Below are 22,980 nucleotides of genomic sequence, written 5' to 3'. Positions count from 1 at the left end.
CATTAGATCATAGAGCTTCTTAAAAATACTTTAAAATTTTTTCATTTATTTATTTGAGAGAGAGAGATTGAGAAGGGGGGGGAGGAGATGCAGATAAAGAATGGGCACATCAGGGCCTCCAGCCTCTGCAAATGATCTCTAGACACATGTGCTCCCTTGTGCATCTGGCTTACATGGGTACTGTTGAGTTGAACCTGGGTCCTTTGGCTTTGTAAGCAAATGCCTTAACCACTGAGCCATCTCTCCAGCCCAGATCAGAGAACTTTTTCCTGTCAGAGCTGAAAGTTTGCATCCTTTGACTGGCATATCCTCATTTCCTTGCCTCCCAACACCTGGCAAGCATTCTATACTGTTTCTGAGTTTGACTGTTTTTTTTTTTTTTTTTTTAGCATCCTCCATATAACGTGCTTTTCTTTTACTATCCGGGTTCTTCCACTTCTAAAACAGAGTGACCATTGTCATTTCATCTCTCCACCCGCGGAAGCCTCCTGTTGCCCTGTGTGTTTGCTCTTTTCCTTCTTCAAGCTGCTCCTGGCAGATAGCCCTTCCGTGGTCTTGATGACTGACATTTGATTTCTTGCAAGGTTCCCACAGCTATTTGGGTTGGCATGTCATAAGATCAGTGGCCTTTTTAAAAAATATTTTCATTTATTTTTATTATTTGACAGAGAGAGAGGGAGAGAGAGAGAGAGAGAATGGGCACACCAGGGCCTCCAGCCACTGCAAATGAACTCCAGACGCGTGCGCCCCCTTGTGCTTCTGGCTAACGTGGGTCCTGGAGACTCGAACCTGGGTCCTTTGGCTTTGCAGGCAAGCGCCTTAACTGCTAAGCCATCCCTCCAGCCCTCAGTGGCCTTTTAATGCATGTTTGCTTAAAAGGCTAATAAATGAAAGCCGAGCTGCTCTTACTGAAACAGGGCCAATGGGCCTATAGTTGGTTGCTTCCAGCCCCCCTCTTCTTTTTCTGTTTCTCACCCGGATCGCCCCTGGCTCGGAAGAGCACACTGACCAGAAGGATGGCAGTGTAAAGACCCGCTAGGGAAGTCGGTACTTGGGACAGGCCTGTGGCCCCTTCGTCACCTCACCCCGTGTCTGCACTAAGCACAGGGCTGGAGGGAGGGGACACGCGGCTGTGCTGCTGCTGCTGCTGGCGCTGGTGGTAACGTCATGATCCCTTGGGGGCAGCTGGAAAAAGTGGAAATAAATGCAGGCTGTGGACAGGATCTTGGGTCACCATCAGGTGGGTGGGAGAGCTAGAATGCTATTGTTTCAGGACAGGGAGATGAGTAGTCTTCGCTGAACAAACTGAAGACAGCAAAACTGCTTCCCACGTGTCCTTTTGGAGCCACGCCCCTTAGGCGTTTCCATCTTTCCAGGTCAACAGTGCTTCTCAGGTTATGAGTCAATCTTGGATTTTAAAAATATTTTTATTTATTTATTTGACAGAGAAAGAAGAGAGAAGGAGGGAGGGGGGAATAAATAGGCGCTGTAGGGCCTCCAGCCACTGCAAACGAACTCCAGATGCGTGTACCTCCTTGTGCATCTGGCTTATGTGGGTCCTAGGGAATCGAACCTGGGTCTTTTGGCTTTGCAGGCAAATGCCTTAACCACTAAGCCATCCCTCCAGCCCAATCTTAGATTTTTTTTTAAATTATTTATTTATTTATTTATTTGAGAGCGACAGATACAGAGAGAAAGACAGATAGAGGGAGAGAGAGAGAATGGGCGCGCCAGGGCTTCCAGCCTCTGCAAACGAACTCCAGACACATGCGCCCCCTTGTGCATCTGGCTAACGTGGGACCTGGGGAACCGAGCCTCGAACCGGGGTCCTTAGGCTTCACAAGCAAGTGCTTAACCGCTAAGCCATCTCTCCAGCCCCAATCTTAGATTTTTTTAAAAAAAGTATTTATTTATTTGAGAGAGAGAGAGACAGATACAGAGGTTGAGAATGGTTAGGACCAGGGCCTCCAGCCACTGCAAAGAACTCCAGACCCATGCGCCCCCTTGTGCATCTGGCTTATGTGGGTCCTGGGGAATCAGACCTGGGTCCTTACGCCTTACAGTGGAGTGTCTTAACTGCTAAGTCATCTCCAGACACCTTTTTTTTTTTTGCTTACAGTGGACTAGTAGCAGATTCTTAGTATATTATTGGCTTCTAGGGGAAAAGAGCCCTTTATCTGAGGTTGGGACAGTGGAAGGGGACAGAGCCGGCCAGTAGAGGAGGTTGTTTTTGTCACCTCTTTCTCCAGCCGCCTCTTGGAGTAGAGCCGACATGGTGTGAACACACCTTCACACCGCTTTCTCTAAGATGATCCACTAATTGCACACCGTCAAGAAATGTGTGAGATGTTAGTGAGATGGTGTCCCAAGGGAACCTTCCCTCCAAAGCGCATTCAGGAAATACATTTGCACTCAGCCCAGACCCGGCGGTGCCAGTGGGGGCCGCGGCAGACTCCTCGCTGCTTAAGTTTATCCTGGACTTCTGTGGGTTGCAGGCTCTCAGGATGACCCCACCCTTGACATCCTGTTCTTTCCCCCACTGTATCCACTGATGCATTAGTGGGGCGCATATCCTACCCAGTCCATCAGCGTTAGATGTTTGTGGCTGTGTGTTCCAATCCTTACTGCTTTTGTTCTGCCTATTCTAACTTCTTTTTTTTCTTTTGGTTTTTCGAGGTAGGGTCTTACTCTAGTCCAGGCTTACCTGGAATTCATTATATAGTCTCAGGGTGGCATCGAACTCATGATGATCCTCCTACCTCTGCCTCCCAAGTGCTGGGATTAAAGGCGTGTGCCACCACGTCCAGCTTTTCTAACTTGTGGTGGTTGTTGTTGTTTTTCAAGATAGGGTCTCACTGTAGCTCAGGTTGACCTGGAATTCACGATGTAGTTTCAGGGTGTCCTCAAACTCATGGCGATCTTCTCACCTCTGCCTCCTGATTGCTGGGATTAAAGGTATGCGCCACCACGCCTGGCTTTAACTTTTTTTTTTTTAATTATTTATTTGAGAGAGAGAAAGAGGCAGGTAAAGAGAAAGAATGAGTACCCCAGGGCCCCTAGCCACTGCAAATGAACTCCAGGTGTGTGTGTCACCTTGTGCATCTGGCTTTACGTGGGTCTTGAGGAAATGAACATGGGTCCTTTGGCTTTGCAGGCCAGTGCCTTAACCACTAAGCCATCTCTTTAGCCCTGTTCTGCTTCTTGTGTGAGCTGGAGTCCCTCTCCGCCAGCCTCCATTTGTAGAATCAGAGGAGCTTAGATTTAAGTTGTACATTAGGGATCATCTTATTTGACTGTTGGTTTTCCCTTCTCACTTAAACTTCTCTAGAAACACCCTCTCAGACATGCCCAGAGGTGTGTCTCCTAGGCAATTCTTAAATCCAGCCAGGTTGACAAGACAAATTAAGCATCATACTTCTAATGGCTCTTTATGGCACCTGAAGATCCAGAGAGGACTGTGCTTCCTGCATGGTCTGGGGTAGAGCCAGGGATGGGAAGAGAAAGGGAGCAGGCTACAGCCTACATTGAGGACCTTTGTGGAAGGAAATCTGGGAGTCCAAGAATTCTAAAGTCAAACCTGGTGCAGAAGAAACGGGAAGGAGCAGGTACTGAGGACACCTTTGGCCTGGTTTGGAGCAGAGTGAGGAGAAACCGTAAGAGATATGGCATCTGCCCTCCTGTGTGCCTTTCCCCAGATGCCACAGAAGTCAGGGGCATCAGTGGTGATCAGCAATAATAATCCCTTAAGTTTCCTCCTTGATCCAACTCTTAGTTAGGGTTGGTCTCTTTTAACTTTAAAACCTATATAGGATTTTTTAGTTTTTAAACGGATATGGGCTTCGTGGCACTGGTCTTGGCAGCTGTGTTTACTGGGCTTTGTGTGTAGTCTGGCTCTCCTCGGGTGTCTGTTTAGCCCACACAGCTGGGTCCATTTGCACAGCTTTGTATATTCCTCCCTACGCACAATTATGATTCTCTGCGTGTGAGTTTTTCTGGTGCTAACCAGCTGAGCCCACCCTCTACCAGAGAGAGACGCCATCAAGGACACAGGAGTGTCCTGCGTGACTTTTCTATACACTTGTATCTTGGTTAAATTCAGTTTTCATTTCTTCATTACAGTTCTGGTTGTATGCAGCATGTTTTCTTTTCATATGGAAATAGTTCAAACTTCAGAGAGTTGTTAAGTACCCCCATTGAGACCAGAAAGCCGTGTTAGTATACTTTAGTAGTAAAATTGAAAATTCCACAGCCCCAGTAAATAGAATTCTATCTCTTTTTGTTCCTGAGCCAGTAGGAAATACAGTAGCCCAGATGCCCTAATAAATGAAATGTAGACATCTCCCAGAATGAAAAAGGAGGCAGTGATTCTCTGATTTTTTTTTTCTTTATGGTTTATGACAGAGCATCACAAATAACCATTACAATTTAAATTCAGATTTTTAAGAGCTTTAGCTTATGTGGTTGTCTTTTGTACATTTGAAAAGTTTTGGGCTGCAGAGATGGCTTAGGGGTTAAAGCACTTGTCTGCAAAGCCAAAGGTTTGACTCCCCAGGACCACGTAAGCCAGATGCACAAGGTGGTGCTTGTATCTGGAATTCATTTACAGTGGCCGGAGGCCCTGGCACACCCAGTTTTTCTCTCTCCTTCTCTCTGTGCTTCTCTCTCTCTCTCTCTCTGTCTCTCAAATAAATAAATATAAATAAAATGTTTTAAAAAGTTTCTGAGAGGTGGAGAGCTGGCTTAATGGTTAAGATGCTTGCCTGAAAAACCTAAGAACCCTGGTTTGATGCCTAGTACCCATGTAAAGCCAAATGCATAAGGTGGCACATGCATCTGGAATTCACTTGCCCTGGCATGACATTCTCTCTCTGTGTCACTCTTCTTTGTGCCCCTTTCTTTCTCAAATAAATAAAAAATTTAAATATATAAATTAAAAGTTTCTGAGATACTTTGTGATTTTTCTGAAGAGTCTTTATGGAATAGATAAAGTTGTAATTATTAATATCGCATCCCACTACTTTTCTACCCTTCGATGTGGTACTTCAGCTTTCAGACAGCCTCTTCCAGCTTCCAGAACTTACTGGACACTAGTTCTAGATGACTTGGCTAGAGCACTATGGGCAAAGAAGTGACCAAGGCAGAATTTTGCTTCAGAATGACATGGGTACTCTTACCTGTTCTAGTGTGAGATCCCCTTGTATGCATTGGTGTGTGTGTGTGTGTGTGTGTGTGTGTGTGTGTGTGTGTATACACTACTTAAGTGAATTTAGGGTTTTGATTGTGATCATTTGACATTTTATATTTTATAAGTGGAACACCAGATATAACACATGAACATGTTGTAGCTAACTAATGTGATTTTTTTTTTTTTTTTGAGGGAGAGAAAGAGGCAGAGCAAGAGATAGAGAGAAGGGGTGGGGGGAGAGAGAATAGGTTCCCCAAAGCCTCCAACTGCTGCCCAGATAGATGCATGTGCCGCCTTGTGCATCTGCCTTATATGGGCACAGTGGAATTGAACTTGGCTTTGCAGGCAAGCCTGTTAACTGCTAAGCCATCTCTCCAGCCCTGATGTGGATGTTTTATTGGTGAATATTTACTGTGAATAATATAATCTTAGATGTTTATATAATATGTTATATTAAATGTTAAGTTTATATGTTTACAGTGAATAATTACTCTGATATTATATTTTTTTAAAAAATTTTATTTATTTGAGAGCGACAGACACAGAGAGAAAGAGAGAGGAGAGAGAGAGAATAGGCGCGCCAGGGCTTCCAGCCTCTGCAAACGAACTCCAGATGCGTGCGCCCCCTTGTGCATCTGGCTAACGTGGGACCTGGGGACCGAGCCTCGAACCGGGGTCCTTAGGCTTCACAGGCAAGCGCTTAACCGCTAAACCATCTCTCCAGCCCTGATACTATATTTTCTACTTGGCTTCATTTCATTAAAAAGATACGCCAGTCATAACCCAAGTGCTCTCACAACTCACTAATGGTTCGTGATTTGGCATTTGGAAATTACTGCCTTAGGTAATTCCATCAGGTTGTGAACAGGGTTCTTCTTCTCTAAAGGAGGCTGATTAACACAGAGAATGGTTTGGACACACACATGCACAGACACACAGCATTGCCCATCGAGTTCCATTTCTAAGTAAGATGTGCTACAAGATTTGATGGAAGGTATGTCTACAGAGAGGATCTGGGGTAAAACTCCCCACCCAGAAAGTAACTGGAAACCATCCATCTGTGAGTTGTTCTTGGATCCTGATTTCTGATCCCCTGGGAAATGAGGTTCCTGAATGTTCAAAGGATCACCTGTAGTAGCTGTAGAATTGTCCTATATTCTTTTTCTTCTTTTTGGTTTTTCGAGGTAGGGTCTCACTGTAGCTCAGGCTGACTTGGAATTCACTATGTATTGTCAGGGTGTCCTCGAACTCATGGCAGTCCTCCTACCTCTGCCTACCCAGTGCTGGGATTAAAGACCTGCGCCACCATGCCCGACTTCACATTCTTTTTTTATTGACATCTCCCATAATTATAGACAGTAAAGCATGATAATTCCCTCCCTCCCCCTGACTTTACCCTTTACAGCTCCACTCCCCACCGTATCCCTCCCCTCTCCATTCTCTCTTTTATTTTGAGATCAGCATCACCTTTTCCTCCTATTATGAGGGTCTGGCATAGGTAGTGTCAGGTACTGCAAGGTTCTGGGTATTGAGGCTATTCTGTGTCTGGAAGATTGCATTGTAAGCAGTCCTATCCTTCCTTTTGGCTCTTACATTCTTTCTGCCAACTCTTCTGCAATGGACACTGGGAAGGAGTGATGGAGATGCTTTGGTGCTGAACACTTCTTCTCTGTCACTAATTCTCAGCACTGTGGTGCCCTTTGGGTCATCCCAGTGGTCACCACCATCTGAAAAGAGAAGGCTCTCTAACCAAAGTGAGAGTGGCATTAATATATGAATAATGTTAAGAGAAGTGCTTACAGGGCAGTTTGGTGAGCATAATATATGCATGTAGCCAGATGAGAGGAGGCGTTACACCCCTAGGGCTCATGACCTCCCCCACCATAGGCTTTTGACTAGGTTTTCAGTACCAGGCATGTATTCCCTCCCGTGGAGCAGGCCTCCAGTCCAATTAGAGATCAGTTGGTTTCCCCCATAACAGATGTGCCACTGTTGCACCCATTGGCTCATTTGGCCTGGCGGGCCAAACTTAAGGCTCACAGTGTCCCCTGTTGTTTGTGACTGCTGATGACTTCTCTCTCCCATGGGGCTGCATGCAGTTTAGCTGTCTCACATTCTTGCTCCCTCTCCATCTTGTAAATAAAGAAAACCAAATTAAACCAAACACGGAGACAACATATGAGTCTGCAGACATACTTCTCAGTTACTGTGGATTGTGTCTTACACTCTTGGATGCTTCTGAGTGTTTTGCCCGGTTTCCTTTGATATGCCGCACAAGATACAGGGTGATGCTTTATTTTGAGCAGGGCTGGCAGCTGTCTTCGACTGCTCTTTTGCAAGGAACTATATGAGGATAGCCACTAAATTTACTTTTGCATTTCACCACAGGACAAAAAAATCTACATTTTCAATCAAGCATTGGGCACTCCAATGTAACAAGTTTTGAAAAAATCTGTTGGCCCAGATAAAATGTGTGCTAACAGTATTTCTTCCTCTATATTAAGACCTTGCTCCCAGAAGCCCAGAAATCCATTAAGTCAAAATTAGCCATGCTCGCTGATGACATGAAATACAATAATAAGGGGGAAATATATATTGAGCTTTGAAGGTACGATTGGTTCTGTCTGTCCTGTCATTGACTTTTCTCAACTTTAGTTTTAAAATAGTGCTCCATTTCATCTCATGACTGCCTTTCTTCTATCTAGCCATTTTGTCAGGCAGAGTGACTGGCAGCTGTCATCCAAATTTCCAGTGCTATAGGTGTTGACATCTGTCTCAGCGGGATTGTAGGAAACACTGCGTCAGGGCTGGAGAGATGGCTCAGTGGTTAAGGGGCTTGCCAGCAAAGTCTAGTAACCTAGAGTCCATTGGCAGTGGCTAGAGGCCCTGACATGCCCATTCTCTATCCTCTCCCCACCTCTCCTTAAAAATAAATAAATAGAAATATTTCAAAAAGCAAAAGAAGGGTCTGTGCCATCTCAGAGCCACGTATCCATTATGAGCCTTTCCAGGGAAAGGGGCTCACTTGGTCCACCGGCATTGAAAAGAGACAGCAAGTGCTGTTCAAATATACTTTCATACTAAATGGAAGACACAGGCTGGAGAGATGGCTTAGCAGTTAAGCGCTTGCCTGTGAAGCCTAAGGACCCCGGTTCGAGGCTCGATTCCCCAGGACCCACGTTAGCCAGATGCACAAGAGGCGCACATGTCTGGAGTTTGTTTGCATGGCTGGAAGCCGTGGTGTGCCGTTCTCTCTCTCTCTGTCACTTTCAAATAAATAAATAATAAACCAAAAAATAAATAAAATAAAATGGAAGACATCTCTATCTCTGTTGGGTTGAGAGAATATGATTCTAATGCCACGAGATTCTAAGAGGAATCTACTTGACTGTTTTGCCATTAATTTTATTAGCATGTGTTGTAGCATATTGGAAAGTACACAGCTCTGGAGTCAGACAGCTTGGGTTGACATCTTAGGGTCTAGTTACTAGTTCCATGACTTTGAGACAGTCCTTATTACAGCATATGCAGTGCCTAGAACTCAGCCACTGTCCATTTCCTTAGGATGAACAGTGAGCTGTCCTGTCGGGTTACATGTGAACTTCCCACACTTTACCGGAGCACAGTAACCTGCTTGGATGTTTGGAGTAGGTGAATGAATCGGCTTTTGCCTGGTGCGATGCTGCAGGGCAGCTGGCGGGCAGACCCTCTGGAGGTTTGCTGGGGCTGCCATCTTTTCAGCTTACCGTCTCCAACCCGGCAGGCGCAGCAGCAGCATATTATCCATCACTGTTGCATTCTGCCCAAATCCCAAACTAAAAATAAGGATTTTGAACTACGCGTTTGCTCATCTTAGAGAGCTGGATTCTAAACGGTTAGAAAATCAAGGTCCATTGAACAACCATTTTCATTTGCAGTGGATTCAGCGCACGATTATCTTTGAATTTGGGAAGAACGGGTTGATGAATGCCAAGTGAAGTACTCTACAGTCCAGTAAGCTCTGAGCCTTCTTTCCTCTTCCTTCAGTCAGACTTAAAGATCGTCCTCCAGACTTGCAGCATTTTGCGTCTCTAAATGAGAGGGCCCCACCTTGAACCTTAGTCATTCTATCAGTGGACTACAGATCTCCTTTCTGGAGGGACCATGGAACCTTCTGGAAGAGGATTTGTCCTAGGAAAAGAGCTGCCAATCCTAGGGATCTCAACCAGAAATTAGAAGGGAGGAGTGACTCCAATATTGTGTGGAATTTGTTTTTGTAACAGTTCACACTGTAAAGACCAAGATCAGGGGGACGGGTCGAGAGGAAGTGTGGGATGTTTGCTGGTAAGGACTGCCACTAAGATATGGAAAGGAAGCTTCGCTTCCAAAACACCTTAGAACTGTCGAGAAAAAAGTAACATGGCAGGGGCTGGAGAGATGGCTTAGCGGTTAAGGCACCTGCCTGCGAAGCCTAAGGACCCAGGTTTGATTCTCCAGGTCCCACGTAAGCCAGATAACACATGGTGGTGCGTGCATCTAGAGTTCGTTTGCCTTGACTGGAGGCCCTGGTGCATCCATTCTCTCTCTCACTCACTCACTCTCTGTCTCAAATAAATAACTTTTTAAAAAGTAACATGGCGGTGTACCATGAAAAGTCCTGACTCACTACAAGCCGGATGGCACAAGGTTACCACTCTGGCATAGAGCACCACAAGGGCACAGCGTCCCGGCAGTGGGCGCGCTCAAGGCAGGGTTGCCACCAGAAATGGTGGTTGTCACGGGAAGAAGTGGCTGTTCCCCAGTCCAAGGAAGCAGGCATCTGCCGTAGTTCAGCAGGCAGCCAAGACCTTACAAATTGATGTCATGGAAGATAGCCTGCGTATGAGAGAAAGGGGCTTGTTTCGGGTGGTCGTGTCCGCAGACCCACCTGACTTATCCCCCCACGATTTCCAAAGACAACCCGCTGGGAACTGGTATTGCAGAGGTGGCTCAACCTGGCACATGCTGTGGCTGGCCACATCTCAGTGCTGGGAGGACGAGTGACCCCAGGAAGTAGCAGGATCGTGGCTTCCTAAGCCTCCAGTGCTGAAACCGGCACGCTAGCAGGTAGAAGGCAGAAGCAGTTTGATGAGGGATAAAAGGTTCTGCATCGTAGGAACACTTAGTTGCAAGCTTTAAAAGGAGAAGTTTGGGCTGGAGAGATGGCTTAGCGGTTAAGCGCTTGCCTGTGAAGCCTAAGGACCCCGGTTCGAGGCTCGGTTCCCCAGGTCCCACGTTAGCCAGATGCACAAGGGGGCGCACGCGTCTGGAGTTCGTTTGCAGAGGCTGGAAGCCCTGGCGCGCCCATTCTCTCTCTCTCCCTCTATCTGTCTTTCTCTCTGTGTCTGTTGCTCTCAAATAAATAAATAAATAAATAAATTTTTTAAAAAAAGGAGAAGTTTTAAATATGCTCTCAGTATTTCCCAGCCTTGAGCAATATGCAGGATGTTTTTAAAGAGTATCCCACTTGAGTCATATAAACATTAAGTCTAATTGTAATGGGATCATAATTTATATAACCAAAACAAAAAAAAAACACGATTAAGTACAAAAGACCTCCATATTAAGTAGAGATTGAATTAATGACGTCAGTTACTGGGATGAATGCAGGGTGGATGGGACCACATGGGGGTTTTTGAGTTCAGAAAGCTCCCACCAGATGTGCTGGGGACCGTTGTAATTCCCCCACCATCCCCACCATCATTTCAAGTGCAGCAAATAAACTCATTCTCAAAGCTAAGCTGCGATTGGTTTGTTTCAGCTGAGAGGACTTGCTTCGTTGGTACTGACCAGGGTTGAACTGCAGACCCTAGGAAAAAAAAAACAAAAACAAAAAAACGTGCATTTCCAGCACCCAAAAGCTCTCCAGGGGCTGGACTGTTATGAGAAGCAAGTCAGGTAGCAAAGCCTAGGATTCTCGTGTGACCCTCACCCGTGACGTCACCGCAGGCGTTTGCTGAAAGCCCGTGAGAGCCGAGGAAAAGTGTCCTCTCACATCTTTCTCCTTTGCTGTGTGTGTAAGACTTGAACAAGAGAGGTGGGTGACAGTGGAGGGCGACTTCAAGTCTTTGCACGGCTCAGGTAGAATTCCTGCCACGTGCTCTGGCCCAGGCGGCCATGCTGCCGATCCCGTTCCGCACCTTGCCTTGAAGACGATCACCGAGAAGCTCAACATCCGCCCTTCCTGTATCCCAGGGTCACACAGAGCACGCACCTCTGTCCTCATTCCCAAACCTTCCCCCTCCTCACTTTGTTTCTTTTTGGTGTTTCGAGGTAAGGGTCTCACTCTAGCCCAGGCTGACCTGGAATTCACTACGTAATGTCAGGCTGGCCTCAAACTCATGATGATCCTCCTACCTCTGCCTCCCAAGCGCTGGGATTAAGGGAGTGCACCAGCATGCCCAGTCTAAGCCTTTCCTTTTAAGGGGATACTCAGTTGTCCTATTTAGGGGATTAAAAAATCCCTCTCTCCTCTCTTTTCTCTCCCCTCTCCTCTTCTTCTTCTCTTCTCTCTCTTTCCCATCATTAGCTTCTCCATTCCCTCCCCACGTCTTTTAGCTTTTCTTACTGGAGAAAAATACATATGTATCAGAGGGAGCCTGGTATCTAATATCCCTGGCCCTGAGCCCAAGAGAAGAGCTGAGCAGGCTTCTTAGCTCCTTTTGCTTATTTTGAGGCAGGGTCTCACGCTAGTTCAGGCTGACCTGGAATGTACAGTGTAGTCTCAGGCTGGCCTCGACCTCACGGTGATCCTCCTACCTCTGCCTCCCGAGTGCTGGGATGAAAGGCCCGGCTTCTTAGCTTTTTTGTGTCTTGGCTCAAAGTGCTGGTAGGCTTGGGATCCGGTGAGGGCTGCCCTCTGGTTAAGAAGAAGTTGTTGAGTCGGATGTGGTGGCGCACGCCTTTAATCCCAGCACTTGGAAGGCAGAGGTAGGAGGATCACCATGAGTTCGAGGCCACCCTGAGACAACACAGGGAATTTCAGGTCAGCCTGGGCTAGAGTGAGACCCTACTTCCCTACTTCAAAAAAAAAAAAAAAAAAAATTGAAGAAGAAGGTGTCTTCTACCTCCGTCCTCACATGGTAGAAGGGAAAAAAATCTAATCTTTTCAGCTCCTTATAAGGGCCCTAGTCTTGGTCACAAGGGCTCCATGCTTATGAACGTGGTCACGTTCCAAAGACCATCATCCTAGAAGTTAGGGTTCAGCATGTGAATTTGAGGACGTGGAAACCCCAACGTTCGGCATAATAACCATCCAATCAGAGCTCTCTTTCTCCTCTGTAGACCAGCCAGGGTCAGCCTGTCTGGAGGGGGGTTACTTGGGGGGGTGCGTCTCTTGCTCAGAACAGCATAAGAACCGGACAAGCTGTGGAGCTGTCATCGAGACTGACTGAACTCCAGTAGGTTCTCTAGCAACGGGGCTCACGATCGTCTCCCTTAGGACACCCTGGCCTGGGGGCCTCGTTCGGTTGCAGGCGCTAACCAAGAGCATCTTTCATCTCTCAACGTCCCTTCCGGTCTTTCTTTTGTCACCTTGGCAGGACTCTGCTGCAACAGCTCCAGAAGCTCCAGGCTCTGGTGATGGGGAAGGTCTCTCGCACCTGCAAGTTGGCTGGCACGCAGACTGGCACCTGCCTCATGGTAAGTGTCCTAAGGGGGGATGGGTCTGGACCTGCCCCTTTGCCAGCACTCCATCCCCCGGCCCCTGGCTCTCCTACTTTGCCCAGGCCAAGTGCCGTGCTGCTGGAGAGACCACGCAGCCTGCTCCTGGCTGGGCTATCACAAGGTCATGGCCAGTGGTGGTCATTTGTTTTGCTGACAGAGGCAAGCCCATCCGCCAGCCTGGCTCTTGCAGGTACCTCGGGCCGGGGAGGCCTGGGGATCCGCAGCGCCTTCGCTCTCTCGCCCCTCTCCAGGTCGCTGTGCTGTGCTTTGCCGTCGCCTTCGGCAGCCTCTTTCAGGGCCCCGGGCTCTACCCTCCCGCTACCAAGGCGGCGCTGCCCATACAGCGTTCCCCGTCAGAGCCGTACACGGCCTCAGTTGGTAAGTCAGCACTCGGCCACTTGGGAGGTGTCTTTTTTTTTTTTTTTTTTTCCCCTGTAACTCACTTTCCCAGATTTCTGAAAGGAATCGTATGTGAAAGTCCAATGTTTAAAACAATGGCAAGAGTAGAGTTTCACTGGGCTGGGGAGCTAAGATGTCTCAGTGGATAAAGCTCCTGAAGACCTGAGTTCAGATCCTCAGACCTGACGTAAAGCGTCGCGGCAAGTGTCTGTAAGGCCAGCGTGCCTGCCTGTTAGGCGAGAAGGGAGCTAGAGATGGAATATTCCGGAAGCTCGTGGGCAGCTAGGCTGAAGAGTGGAGCGGTGAACAAGAAACCGCGCCTCGAACTCCATGGAAGGAGAGGAGCCACACCTGAAAGTTGTCCCCTGACTTGCGTCTGTGCTCCTTGCACAAGTGTGCGCGCGGCACACACACACACACACACACACACACACACACACACACACAGAGGAGTTACTTCATTTGCAGGTGTGTGTGTTGGGGTTGGGGTGGGGGTCGTTTCCTCTGCTGCGCTTCACCCCCCCCCCCCAGGGCTGGGGTAACACTGGGAATTCTCTAGAATGCTAAAAAGCACAGTATGCGCATTGCTGTCTCAGACCACATTCTTCCATAAGCTCTGGCTTTCCGGCTTTTGAGTTCCGATATGGAGGAATGTGGCTCCTGGGAGAGGGCAGGCTGAGGAGAGCATTAAGCCTTCCTTAAGCCTTCCGTGATATTTGAAGAATACTCCTGTGTTTCTGCCTCTCCCGCGTGGGACTGTATGTAGCCATAGTTAGCCTTCACCAGATGAATTTAAGGTAGTCTGTCTTCTAAAGCACCATGTCTAACACTTAAAGAATTTGGAGACTCAGGTACAATAGTGGAAATGCCTGGTATTCTCATAGTGATGGATGATGTCTTTGGAGCTGGGCTCGAGGGGCGATAAGGAAGGAATGCATGCAGGCATGTGCGCTTAGCTTTAATTCAGTGCCCCAAGTTTGCAATTCTGAAGTTTCTGTCGTCTTCTCCAGGCAGACATATCCGTGCCAAGCCTATCATGGAATTGCTGGCATTTCAGTAAAACTATTTCAGTAGCTTGTCGGGGATTCCCTTTCCCTATAAAAATAGCTCTGAATTTTGGAAACTAATGGGAGCATTTTATTTAATTTATTTATTTATTTATTTATTTATTTTGGTTTTTGAGGTAGGGTCTCTCTGTAGCTCAGACTGATCTGGAATTCACTATGTAGTCTCAGTGTGGCCTCGAACTCATGACGATCCTCCTACCTCCGCTTCCCAAGTGCTGGGATTAAAGGCGTGCGCCACTGCGCCCCGGCGGGAGCATAGCTTTTATGTGGGGGAAGTAACTACAGAGCCATCTAGCTGTGTGACTCTCCATTAAACAAAGGGATTGTCTCCTGATTCATAGGTTGGCTCTGGGCCTTCTCTCTAAATTCTGGGACCCACTTGTTGGGGTCTGGGCACCTCCAAGTATTTGACCCTTGTTTTCCGTGAATGTTTTCCTGATCTCTGGTTATCGAAGAAGGGCAGTTGTTTAGGGCAGTGGGGGTGGGAGTTGGTGGTTGTGTTTACTTGCTTTTCTATTGTTCTTCCAGAGCTGTTTAATTAGTATAATTTTTCAAAGCACAAACTCCGCAAGCAAGCCTGAAGCTGTTACAGAAAGCCGGATCCAGCTAGCACACTCCGTTCTGGTCCACAATAAAATACCAATTGTCGTCTGCCTTCTGCTGCTGGCCCTGGGCATTTGGAGTAAAGGGATGTACGTGCTGACCCCCCCTGTGGTCTTTGGCTAATACTGCTTGCTCTGCTCTGTCCTCAGTGAGATCCAGGAACCTGCTCATCTATGAGGAGCACTCTCCCCTGGAGGAAGTATCCAGCCCTACTTCGTCTGGGGAGCTTGGAGGCTGGGACCGAGGCTCCTCCCTGCTCAGGGCCTCGGGGCTGGAGTCCCTGCCGGATGCGGATCTTCCCCATTTCCTGCTCTCCAATGAGACCAGCTTGGAGAAGGCGGTGCTGTTGGAGCTGCAGCAGCACCTGTGAGTTCAGTACAGGCCCAGGAGTGGCCGATGCTGAGCTGTGAGTCAGCGGCCTGACAGGAGGGTACAGACTCTCCCAAAGGCACTGCCAGCTTCCCTGGCTCTCTCGGGGCCCAGTCTGGGAGCAGCACTGAGGAGAGACTGCTACAGGGAAAAGATCTAGCTTTAGCTAACCTCATACCTGCGGCGTCAGCCCAGGGCTGGCAGTGGTGGTCCCACAGAGTGGGAAAAGAGGCTTGTGAATCCCTTCCATTTTTATGTCCTTCCTCTCAAAGCCATGGGATAGTGGGCAGGTGGCACTCAGCTGTTATCCCAGCCCTTGGGAGGTGGAGGCAGGAGGATCAGGAGTTCAAGGTCACTCTAGGTTACTAGGGACTGTGTCTTAAAAAGTCATGGAGAGCAAGGCGTGGTGACACATGCCTTTAGTCCCAGCACTTGGAAGGTAGAGCTAGGAGGATCACTGTGAGTTCAAGGCCACTCTGAGAATACAGAGTGAATTCCAGGTCAGCCCGGGCTACAGTGAGACCCTTCCAAAGAAAAAAAAAAAAAAAGTCATAGTGGGCTGGCTTAGCAGTTCAGGTGCTAGCCTGTAAGGCCTGAGGACCCATGTTCAATTCCTCAGATCCCACGTGAACCAGACACACAAGTGATGCATGGGCAAGGTCACACATGCGCACAAGGTGGTGCACACACGTTTGGAGTTCAATTACAGTAGCTAGAAGTCCTGGTGTGCCAATTCATATTCTCTTTCTCTCATTAAAACTAGAAAGTCATCAGGCTGGAGAGATGGCTTAGTGGTTAAGCGCTTGCCTGTGAAGCCTAAGGACCCCAGTTTGAGGCTCGATTCCCCAGGACCCACGTTAGCCAGATGCACAAGGGGGTGCACACATTTGGAGTTTGTTTGCAGTGGCTGGAGTCCCTGGCGCGCCCATTCTCTCTCTCTCTCTCTCTCTCTCTCTCTCTCTCTCTCTCTCTCTCTCTTTCTCTCTCTCCCTCTCCCCCTCCCCTTTCTGTCTCTGTCACTCTCAAATAAACAAATAAAAAATTTTTTAAAAGTCACGTAGTGAATACAGCAGAGGGCTTGTTGTACCCATTGTGCCCGTTCCTTTGTCTCCACACTCTGCAGCTCTCTTCGGACTAGAGTCAATAGGCCTTAGGTTGCACGTCAGTATATAGTTATGATCTATATGGCAATTCAATGGATTAATTATAATTCCAGATTGAGAATCCTCTATAAATCGAAATGCCTGGGAAGAGTATTTCAGTTTTCTCAATTTTTCAGGTATTTGAATACTTGGGTATGTGTAAGACCTGCCTTAGGCTTGAGACCCAGGTCTAAACATAAACTTCATCTAGGTTACATACTAACCTCAGGTACTTCGCCACGGTCTGTATACAATAGTGAGCCTGTGTTTTGACTATGGCCAGTCACATGAGATCAGACATGGAATTTTCCACCCGTGGCATCATGTTGGCAATGAAAACATTCTGGATCTTGGCGCACTTCGGAGTTTAGGTTTTTGAGTTAGGGGTGTTCAACCTGTACATATTCATATTGACAGACAGTATTTGACGAGCCCTGAGCATGTATGTCCTACACCAAACACAACTTAACTTTGCTTCCAATTATCCATGAGTTGTTTCTTATTAGATATATATGGGAGCAATCCTTCCGAATACAGTCTGATAGGATCTCATGGTATTGGTACTGTGGGAGCGAATTCCTGGACAGGCTGAACGTCGTGAAAGCATGTCCACACTTGGTAATGTGTCCGTGAGGCTGTAGTTTAGCTCATCTGTGCTCTTGGACTTTCTGGAAATAAGGCTGTTTTAGGCTCAGTAGGAAAGATTCCATTTCAGAATCGTGTTTTGTTTTGTTAGGTCGGGTCTTGCTCTAGCTCAGGCTGACCTGGAATTCACTATGTAGTCTCAAGGTGGCCTTGAACTCATGGTGATCCTCCTACCTCTGCCTCCCCAGTGCTGGGATTAAAGGTGTGCACCACCACGCTCGGCTCTTTTTTTTTTTGGGGGGGGGCGGTTAGGGTCTCATTCCAGTTCAGGCTGACCTGGAATGTAGCCTCAGGCTGGCCTCAAACTCACAGCGATCCTCCTACCTCTGCCTCCTGAGTGGTGGGATTCAGGGTGTGCACCACCACGCCTGGTTTATTTTAGATTCTTCACATCGCTTCCCTTAACCCTGTGTAAGAAGGCACGTAATTACAAATACATTTCTATGTGTGCCTGACACATGTGCATTTAACAGTGACTGCTGCTGACCATTGCTAGTCTCCACACGTAGATGCTGTCATGGAAATCTTTTTTAAGTATCCCAAGGCATGAGGCATTGCTTTACCCCCATTGTGGAGAAAACCTGTAGCCAACACTGAAGGCTCTCGGGAGTGCAGCTTCTCAGTGACCAGCCTCCCAATTCTAGTCCTTCTCTCCCTTAGCTCAGTGTTTGGCAGCCTCATTCATATCCTACTGTTTACTATGATGTCGCCCAGATAACAAAGACTCGATTATTCCCACCGGAATGCCGGGAAACTTTCCAAAATGGCGCATGGATTTGATAATGTATTTGTTTTACAGTATCTATTTAGTGATATTTCAAGTTACTTCATTAAAAAAAAAAAAAATCCTTGGGCTGAAGAGATGGCTTAGCGGTTAAGCGCTTGCCCCGGTTCAAGGCTCGATTCCCCAGGAGTCACATAAGCCAGATGCACAAGGGGGCGCACGCATCTGGAGTTCATTTGCAGCGGCCAGAGGCCCTGTTGTGCCCATTCTCTCTCTATCTGCCTCTTTCTCTCTCTCTCTCTCTCTCTGCCCATTGCTTTCAAATAAATAAATATAAATGAACAAAATAAAAAATAAAATAAATCCTTGGCTGGTTTATTAGTTCTAGACAAGGTGTCAGTCAGCTCTTACCCTACTGTATTCTCCTTCCCATAACTTATTATAAAACCAAACACCCTTAGTCCTATGATCAATTAATAGGCACAGTCACTGGAAGAAATTTATAATATATCCATATCAAACTACCACGTATAGCATCGAGGTTGTAATGCCTCCTCTTTGGTGGGAAGAAAGTAGGTATGTGGAAATGGGTGGGAAGGTAGTGGAAGACTGAGTGAGCAAAGGAGTACTGTTAGGGGTGAAAAAGATAAGAAACCTACCAGGGCCCACCCGAAAGTCTGCGGTCACAGGAGGACTGAATTGCACTGTCTAGAATAGAGGCCAATCATTAATGCCTTGTATTTCTTTCCTTTCTGTGCCTTCACAGGGTCAGCGGCCAGCTGGAAGGGAATGAAACCCTGAAAGTAGTAGAACTCGACAGAAGAGTGAACACCACCTTCTAAGGAGGCTGGCTCCACCCGCCCCCTTCCCATAACCCGCCTGTACACCCCCAAACCAGCTTGGTCATAAGCTTCTCCTCTTCACCGCTGGATCCTGGGGAGGACACGGACCGGTGTTAGTGGCTCCACTCGGGAGGCCAGCCTGGGGTTTCCACCTATGTGTCCCCGAGGCTCTGTGCGTAAGAGAGCCAGCACCTCTCTCTCCCTCTGTCTTACTGCCGTAGAAATGACTTAGAGGTCAGGGTAGGACAAGCAGGCTTGTTGCCACCCATAGTGCCAAAACACTGCCGCCTGATTCTCCCCTGCGAATGCGTGACCCTTGTCTTTGAAGAGGACACAACTCATGTTCTATCGAGACCCCAGACTCTAGCCCCAGACGGGCCCCACTGCCTGCTGGGCGGTGTGGCAAAGCACTGACTCATGACCTCCCTTGCTCACGCTGCAGCCCCAGTGTGAGCCCCAGAAGCCCTGCTGGCGCCAGTGAGCGGCTCCAGTGCCCCCCACCAAGCTCTGCCCTCCCCTCGGAGCCTTCTCGCTGGACGGGCCCTCGCCTGCGCAGGCAGACTGGACTCCCACAGTTTTCTCAGGCCGCAAGTGCAATGCCTGAAGCCATCAGGCTCTCCTCCCCCAGGCCAACCTGCCCATCACTTTGCTTGTAGGACCTCCCCCAACCTGCCTCCCCAGGGACTGTAGTTGTGCCTCCCCAGCTTCTCCTCCCCACTTGTAAATAGTATTTATTAGCTTGCTGAGAACCACCCCCCCCCCACTTGACCCACCACGCTTAAAGAGAATCCATGCCTCCTTCCAGATAGCAGTTTTCCTCTTGGCCTTTGGAGCCAAAGGGCCCTTTTAGGATGGGGGTGGGAAATCCGCGATTTCTCCAGCTTTTGTTTTGTTTCCTTATTTTTTTTTAAAAAAATTGGAGGCATGTATCATAATTACTGTTTTGAGTTCCCTTTAAGCATGTGTTCTCCCCCCCCCCCCACCCTTGCATGAATGCAGAAGGAATGACTGAGCAGCACCTTCCTCTGGCCCAGTGGCTCTGTGTCCCTGTGGCTTTCTCTTTCTGGCTCCTAGGACAAAGAAGAGAAGCCCTGCCCTGACTGCGGGGTGTTCTTGACGTCACACCTGCAGCCCCTCCTCCCTTGCCCCCTCCCTTTCTGCCTCCCTTCCCCCCCCCCCACCTGCCTCCGCTAAGGGCGCTGGAGTCTGGTGACGTTCTTGGGTTCAGTTCACACCCTTACCTTTCACAGTCAGGTCTGGCTACTTTGCAGCTCGCCCAAAGAGACGTAACTAACCCCAGCCTACTTTTATTTTTTTGTAATGGATTAAAATTAAATTTTGTAGTTTGAAAAAAAAAAAAAACCAACCCTTTCCTCTTTCATACAAATAAGAAATGGAAATTGTTTTTTTGTTGTGTAAGATAGGAAACTTCTATTACGTGTTCCCCCCCCCCCCCCCCCCGCCTAGCTTATAAAAGATTTTGTGTAGGAAATGTGTATGTAGAGAAATATATTTTGTATTTTATTTTCAGCACCAGCTGAAGGGCCTTTAGCTTGGGCTCCTCTCTCCCTCCCTCCCTCCCTCTCTCCCTCTCTCCCCTTTCCTCCCTCCCTCCCTCTCCCTCTTTCTCTTTCTCTCCTTCCTCCCTCTGCCTTTCTGTCTCTTCCTTCCTCTAGTCCTCATCCTCCGATTCCTGTGCTTAGTGCAGTCATTGGAGCTGACAGTAAGAGGAACTATGCCACACTGGACCTTCTATTTCATAGAATTTTCATAGAACTCTTGTCATTATCTACCTGTTTACCATCATATGCTGTAAGCAGCTCCCTGTTTGTCTGTTTGGGTCCCTCTAGGGACTCCATAGGGAGTGAGCTTCCTGTCTTTACTGTGATGGAGAAGGTTCCTGACCGGGGAGACGGCCAAGCTCATGGCTCAGACTGTGAGACCCACGTCAAGGCCGCTGCGATGCTGGCTGGCTTGCTGTCCGGATGCTCCCCACTAGCCTTGGGGAGGTCAGGGAAGGACGGAGAGGACAGGAAGGGGCGGCTCTACACCCGACTTCTACTTCCTTTTGCTTCCTTCTCTCCAGCTCATGATATTCTTGGGTGTGACTTCCCTTGCCTTAAAATGCCAGGTACTTAACTTATAACACACGGGAAGTCTGCAGGGTCCTAAGAAGGAAAAAAAAAAAAAAAATCCCAGACTTAGGTAGTTTTTATGTGGTGAGAAAAGGAGCAAGCGTTAAAGGGCAGAGATGAGGTTATATGCCAATGTGTCTGTCTGCCACAACTTAGTCATGGGTTTCTAAGGTGCCTGGAGAGAGCCAAAGTGGGAGCTGTACTCTTCCACAATGGGGAACAAGAAAAGGCTCGGCTCTGTCCTCAGTGCTCTGGAATTTCACTTTCTTCCCTACCTGCCCTTGTTGGATGTTACTCTCCAGACAGGTGTTTTCTCTTGGAAAGTGTCCTTCCAGCATGGAATTTGTAACTAGAGACGTAGGACTAGACAAGGCCCTAGGAGCTCGCATGAGCCAACATTGACACTCTCTTGAACAAAACCCCTGTCCTCCACTCCGGGTTTGGGGAGTAAAAGGGACTAAGCAGTGACCCCTCTAAGGGGACTCAGTAAAGCCAAAAAGACACAGAAGAGCTTCACCAGACCAGATGAGTTCTCCATCCTTAAGGGAGGGAGGCGTACACGCTCTCTGCTCAGGGTTAAGGCTAGACTATCAGTGGACTTGTGTTTCGATTTTCCACCAACCAATCAGTCCTGGAGAGTGGTAACTCATGGCTAGCTCTGGACGCATCTAATAATGGCAGACATTGGTACCTGTACTTAAATTTATATATATATATATATATACATATATATGTATATATATATAATTAATTATGTAATGTATTAATTATATAAATTAATTATATAATGTATTATATAATTTTTATATATATATATATATATATATATATATATATATATATATATATATATATACACAAGACTGTTAAACCATAAGGCATAACAACAAATCTGTTCCTTATACTTTCCATCCTGCAAACCAGTTTTGCTTCCTCCCTTTGATGACTCTTGTGAAGGAGCTATTTGGCAGAGATTCAGGGAACAAGTAATGTTTCCCTGGATAAGACCTGAGTGACCCAGCCCCGCCCGCCAACCGTGGTTCGCTTCACAGCTCTCAGCTGTGCACTGGGAGTGGATCCTGTAAATGAGGGGTCTCATCGCCAGTGCGGAGAGAGAACCTCTGAAGTGTTAGGACTCTGGAGTCTAGCTCACAGCGAGAGAGCGTTCTATAAAAATCTGACAGCTGAACTCAGTTGTTCCTCTCTGGCAGGAGGTGGGGGTGGTATTTGACATCAGTGTAGGCAAAATTAGATAACCTTTCGGTTAATAGAAATGATTTTGATTTGGAAGCTTAATTTGTGGGTTGGGAAAGCAGCTTTTGGGTCAATTTATCTAAAATCTATAAATACCAGTTATTTCCCCTCTCCCATTAATGTCTTAGATCAGCCTGGATGCCAAAAGGTGACTGTGAGTCGTATGTCCTCATAGGGAAGGAGTGTTGAACTGATCCTTCATGCTAATTCAGAGTGTGTCCAGCATTTTTGCCACATGCGTTTTGATATAGTTATTTTCCAGCGTGCCATAGTCTCTCGTGTGCCCAGACCCAGCAAAAGCAGAATCAGAGAGTGTGCCTGTGAGCCCGGTGGAGAGATGGAAACATCCTGTCCCCACTTGAGGAGTGGACATCTGTTCTGGCCTTGCCAATATGAGGGCATGGATATGGATAAAAAGCTTTTAGCCTCTTAATTTCTCTCTGTTGAGTCCAGTCTTTGAGAACTCAGCACCCCTGCCTGCGCCTAGCAGGACCTGTGAAGCCATTAGCAGGTGATGCCTTAGTGAGAGTGTCTTTATTTGAGAGTCGCTTTCAGCTGAGGCAATTAGCAGACCTGTGATAGGATAAGTCCCTCCTGGGAGGGCAATTAGAGGAGAGAGTAGGGGACAGTGAAGTGGGAGCTAGAAGGAGCCAGACAGATTGCAGATTCATTCATTCATTCATTCATTCATCAGAGTGCGTTTTTACTAAGGGAGAGTGCAGCTTGAGGCTTTAGGAGTTGTTGGAGAATAAGCGATACTGAAGAGATCCGTTAAATAGTAGCTATTCATTTATAAGAACCAGTGTGAAGCCGGGTGTGCTAACACATGCCTTTAATCCCAGCACTCGGGAGGCAAGGGTAGGAGGATCGCCATGAGTTCGAGGCCACCCTGAGACGACATAGTGTATTCCAAGTCAGCCTGAGCTAGAGTG

At 47.6% G+C, this 22,980-nt stretch overlaps 1 protein-coding gene across 1 annotated transcript in view; it reads left to right on the top strand.

Annotated features, from left to right (window-relative positions):
- Window positions 1–20,054, top strand: part of Creb3l2 (cAMP responsive element binding protein 3 like 2) — a 138,668-nt gene extending 118,614 nt beyond the window's left edge. Inside the window, exons 9-12 of the mRNA XM_004661182.3 lie at window positions 12,745–12,844; window positions 13,120–13,246; window positions 15,087–15,303; window positions 18,584–20,054. Of these exons, the coding sequence (XP_004661239.1) occupies window positions 12,745–12,844; window positions 13,120–13,246; window positions 15,087–15,303; window positions 18,584–18,659 (520 nt within the window). The 3' untranslated portion in view covers window positions 18,660–20,054. The remainder of the gene's footprint in view (window positions 1–12,744; window positions 12,845–13,119; window positions 13,247–15,086; window positions 15,304–18,583) is intronic.
- The last annotated feature ends 2,926 nt before the right edge of the window (window positions 20,055–22,980 follow it).

This window comes from Jaculus jaculus, chromosome 10 (genome assembly GCF_020740685.1).
Source record: "Jaculus jaculus isolate mJacJac1 chromosome 10, mJacJac1.mat.Y.cur, whole genome shotgun sequence".
NCBI lineage: Eukaryota > Metazoa > Chordata > Mammalia > Rodentia > Dipodidae > Jaculus > Jaculus jaculus.
The sequence above is the reverse complement of the archived record's forward strand: the minus strand, read 5'-3'. Positions and strand labels throughout refer to the sequence as shown.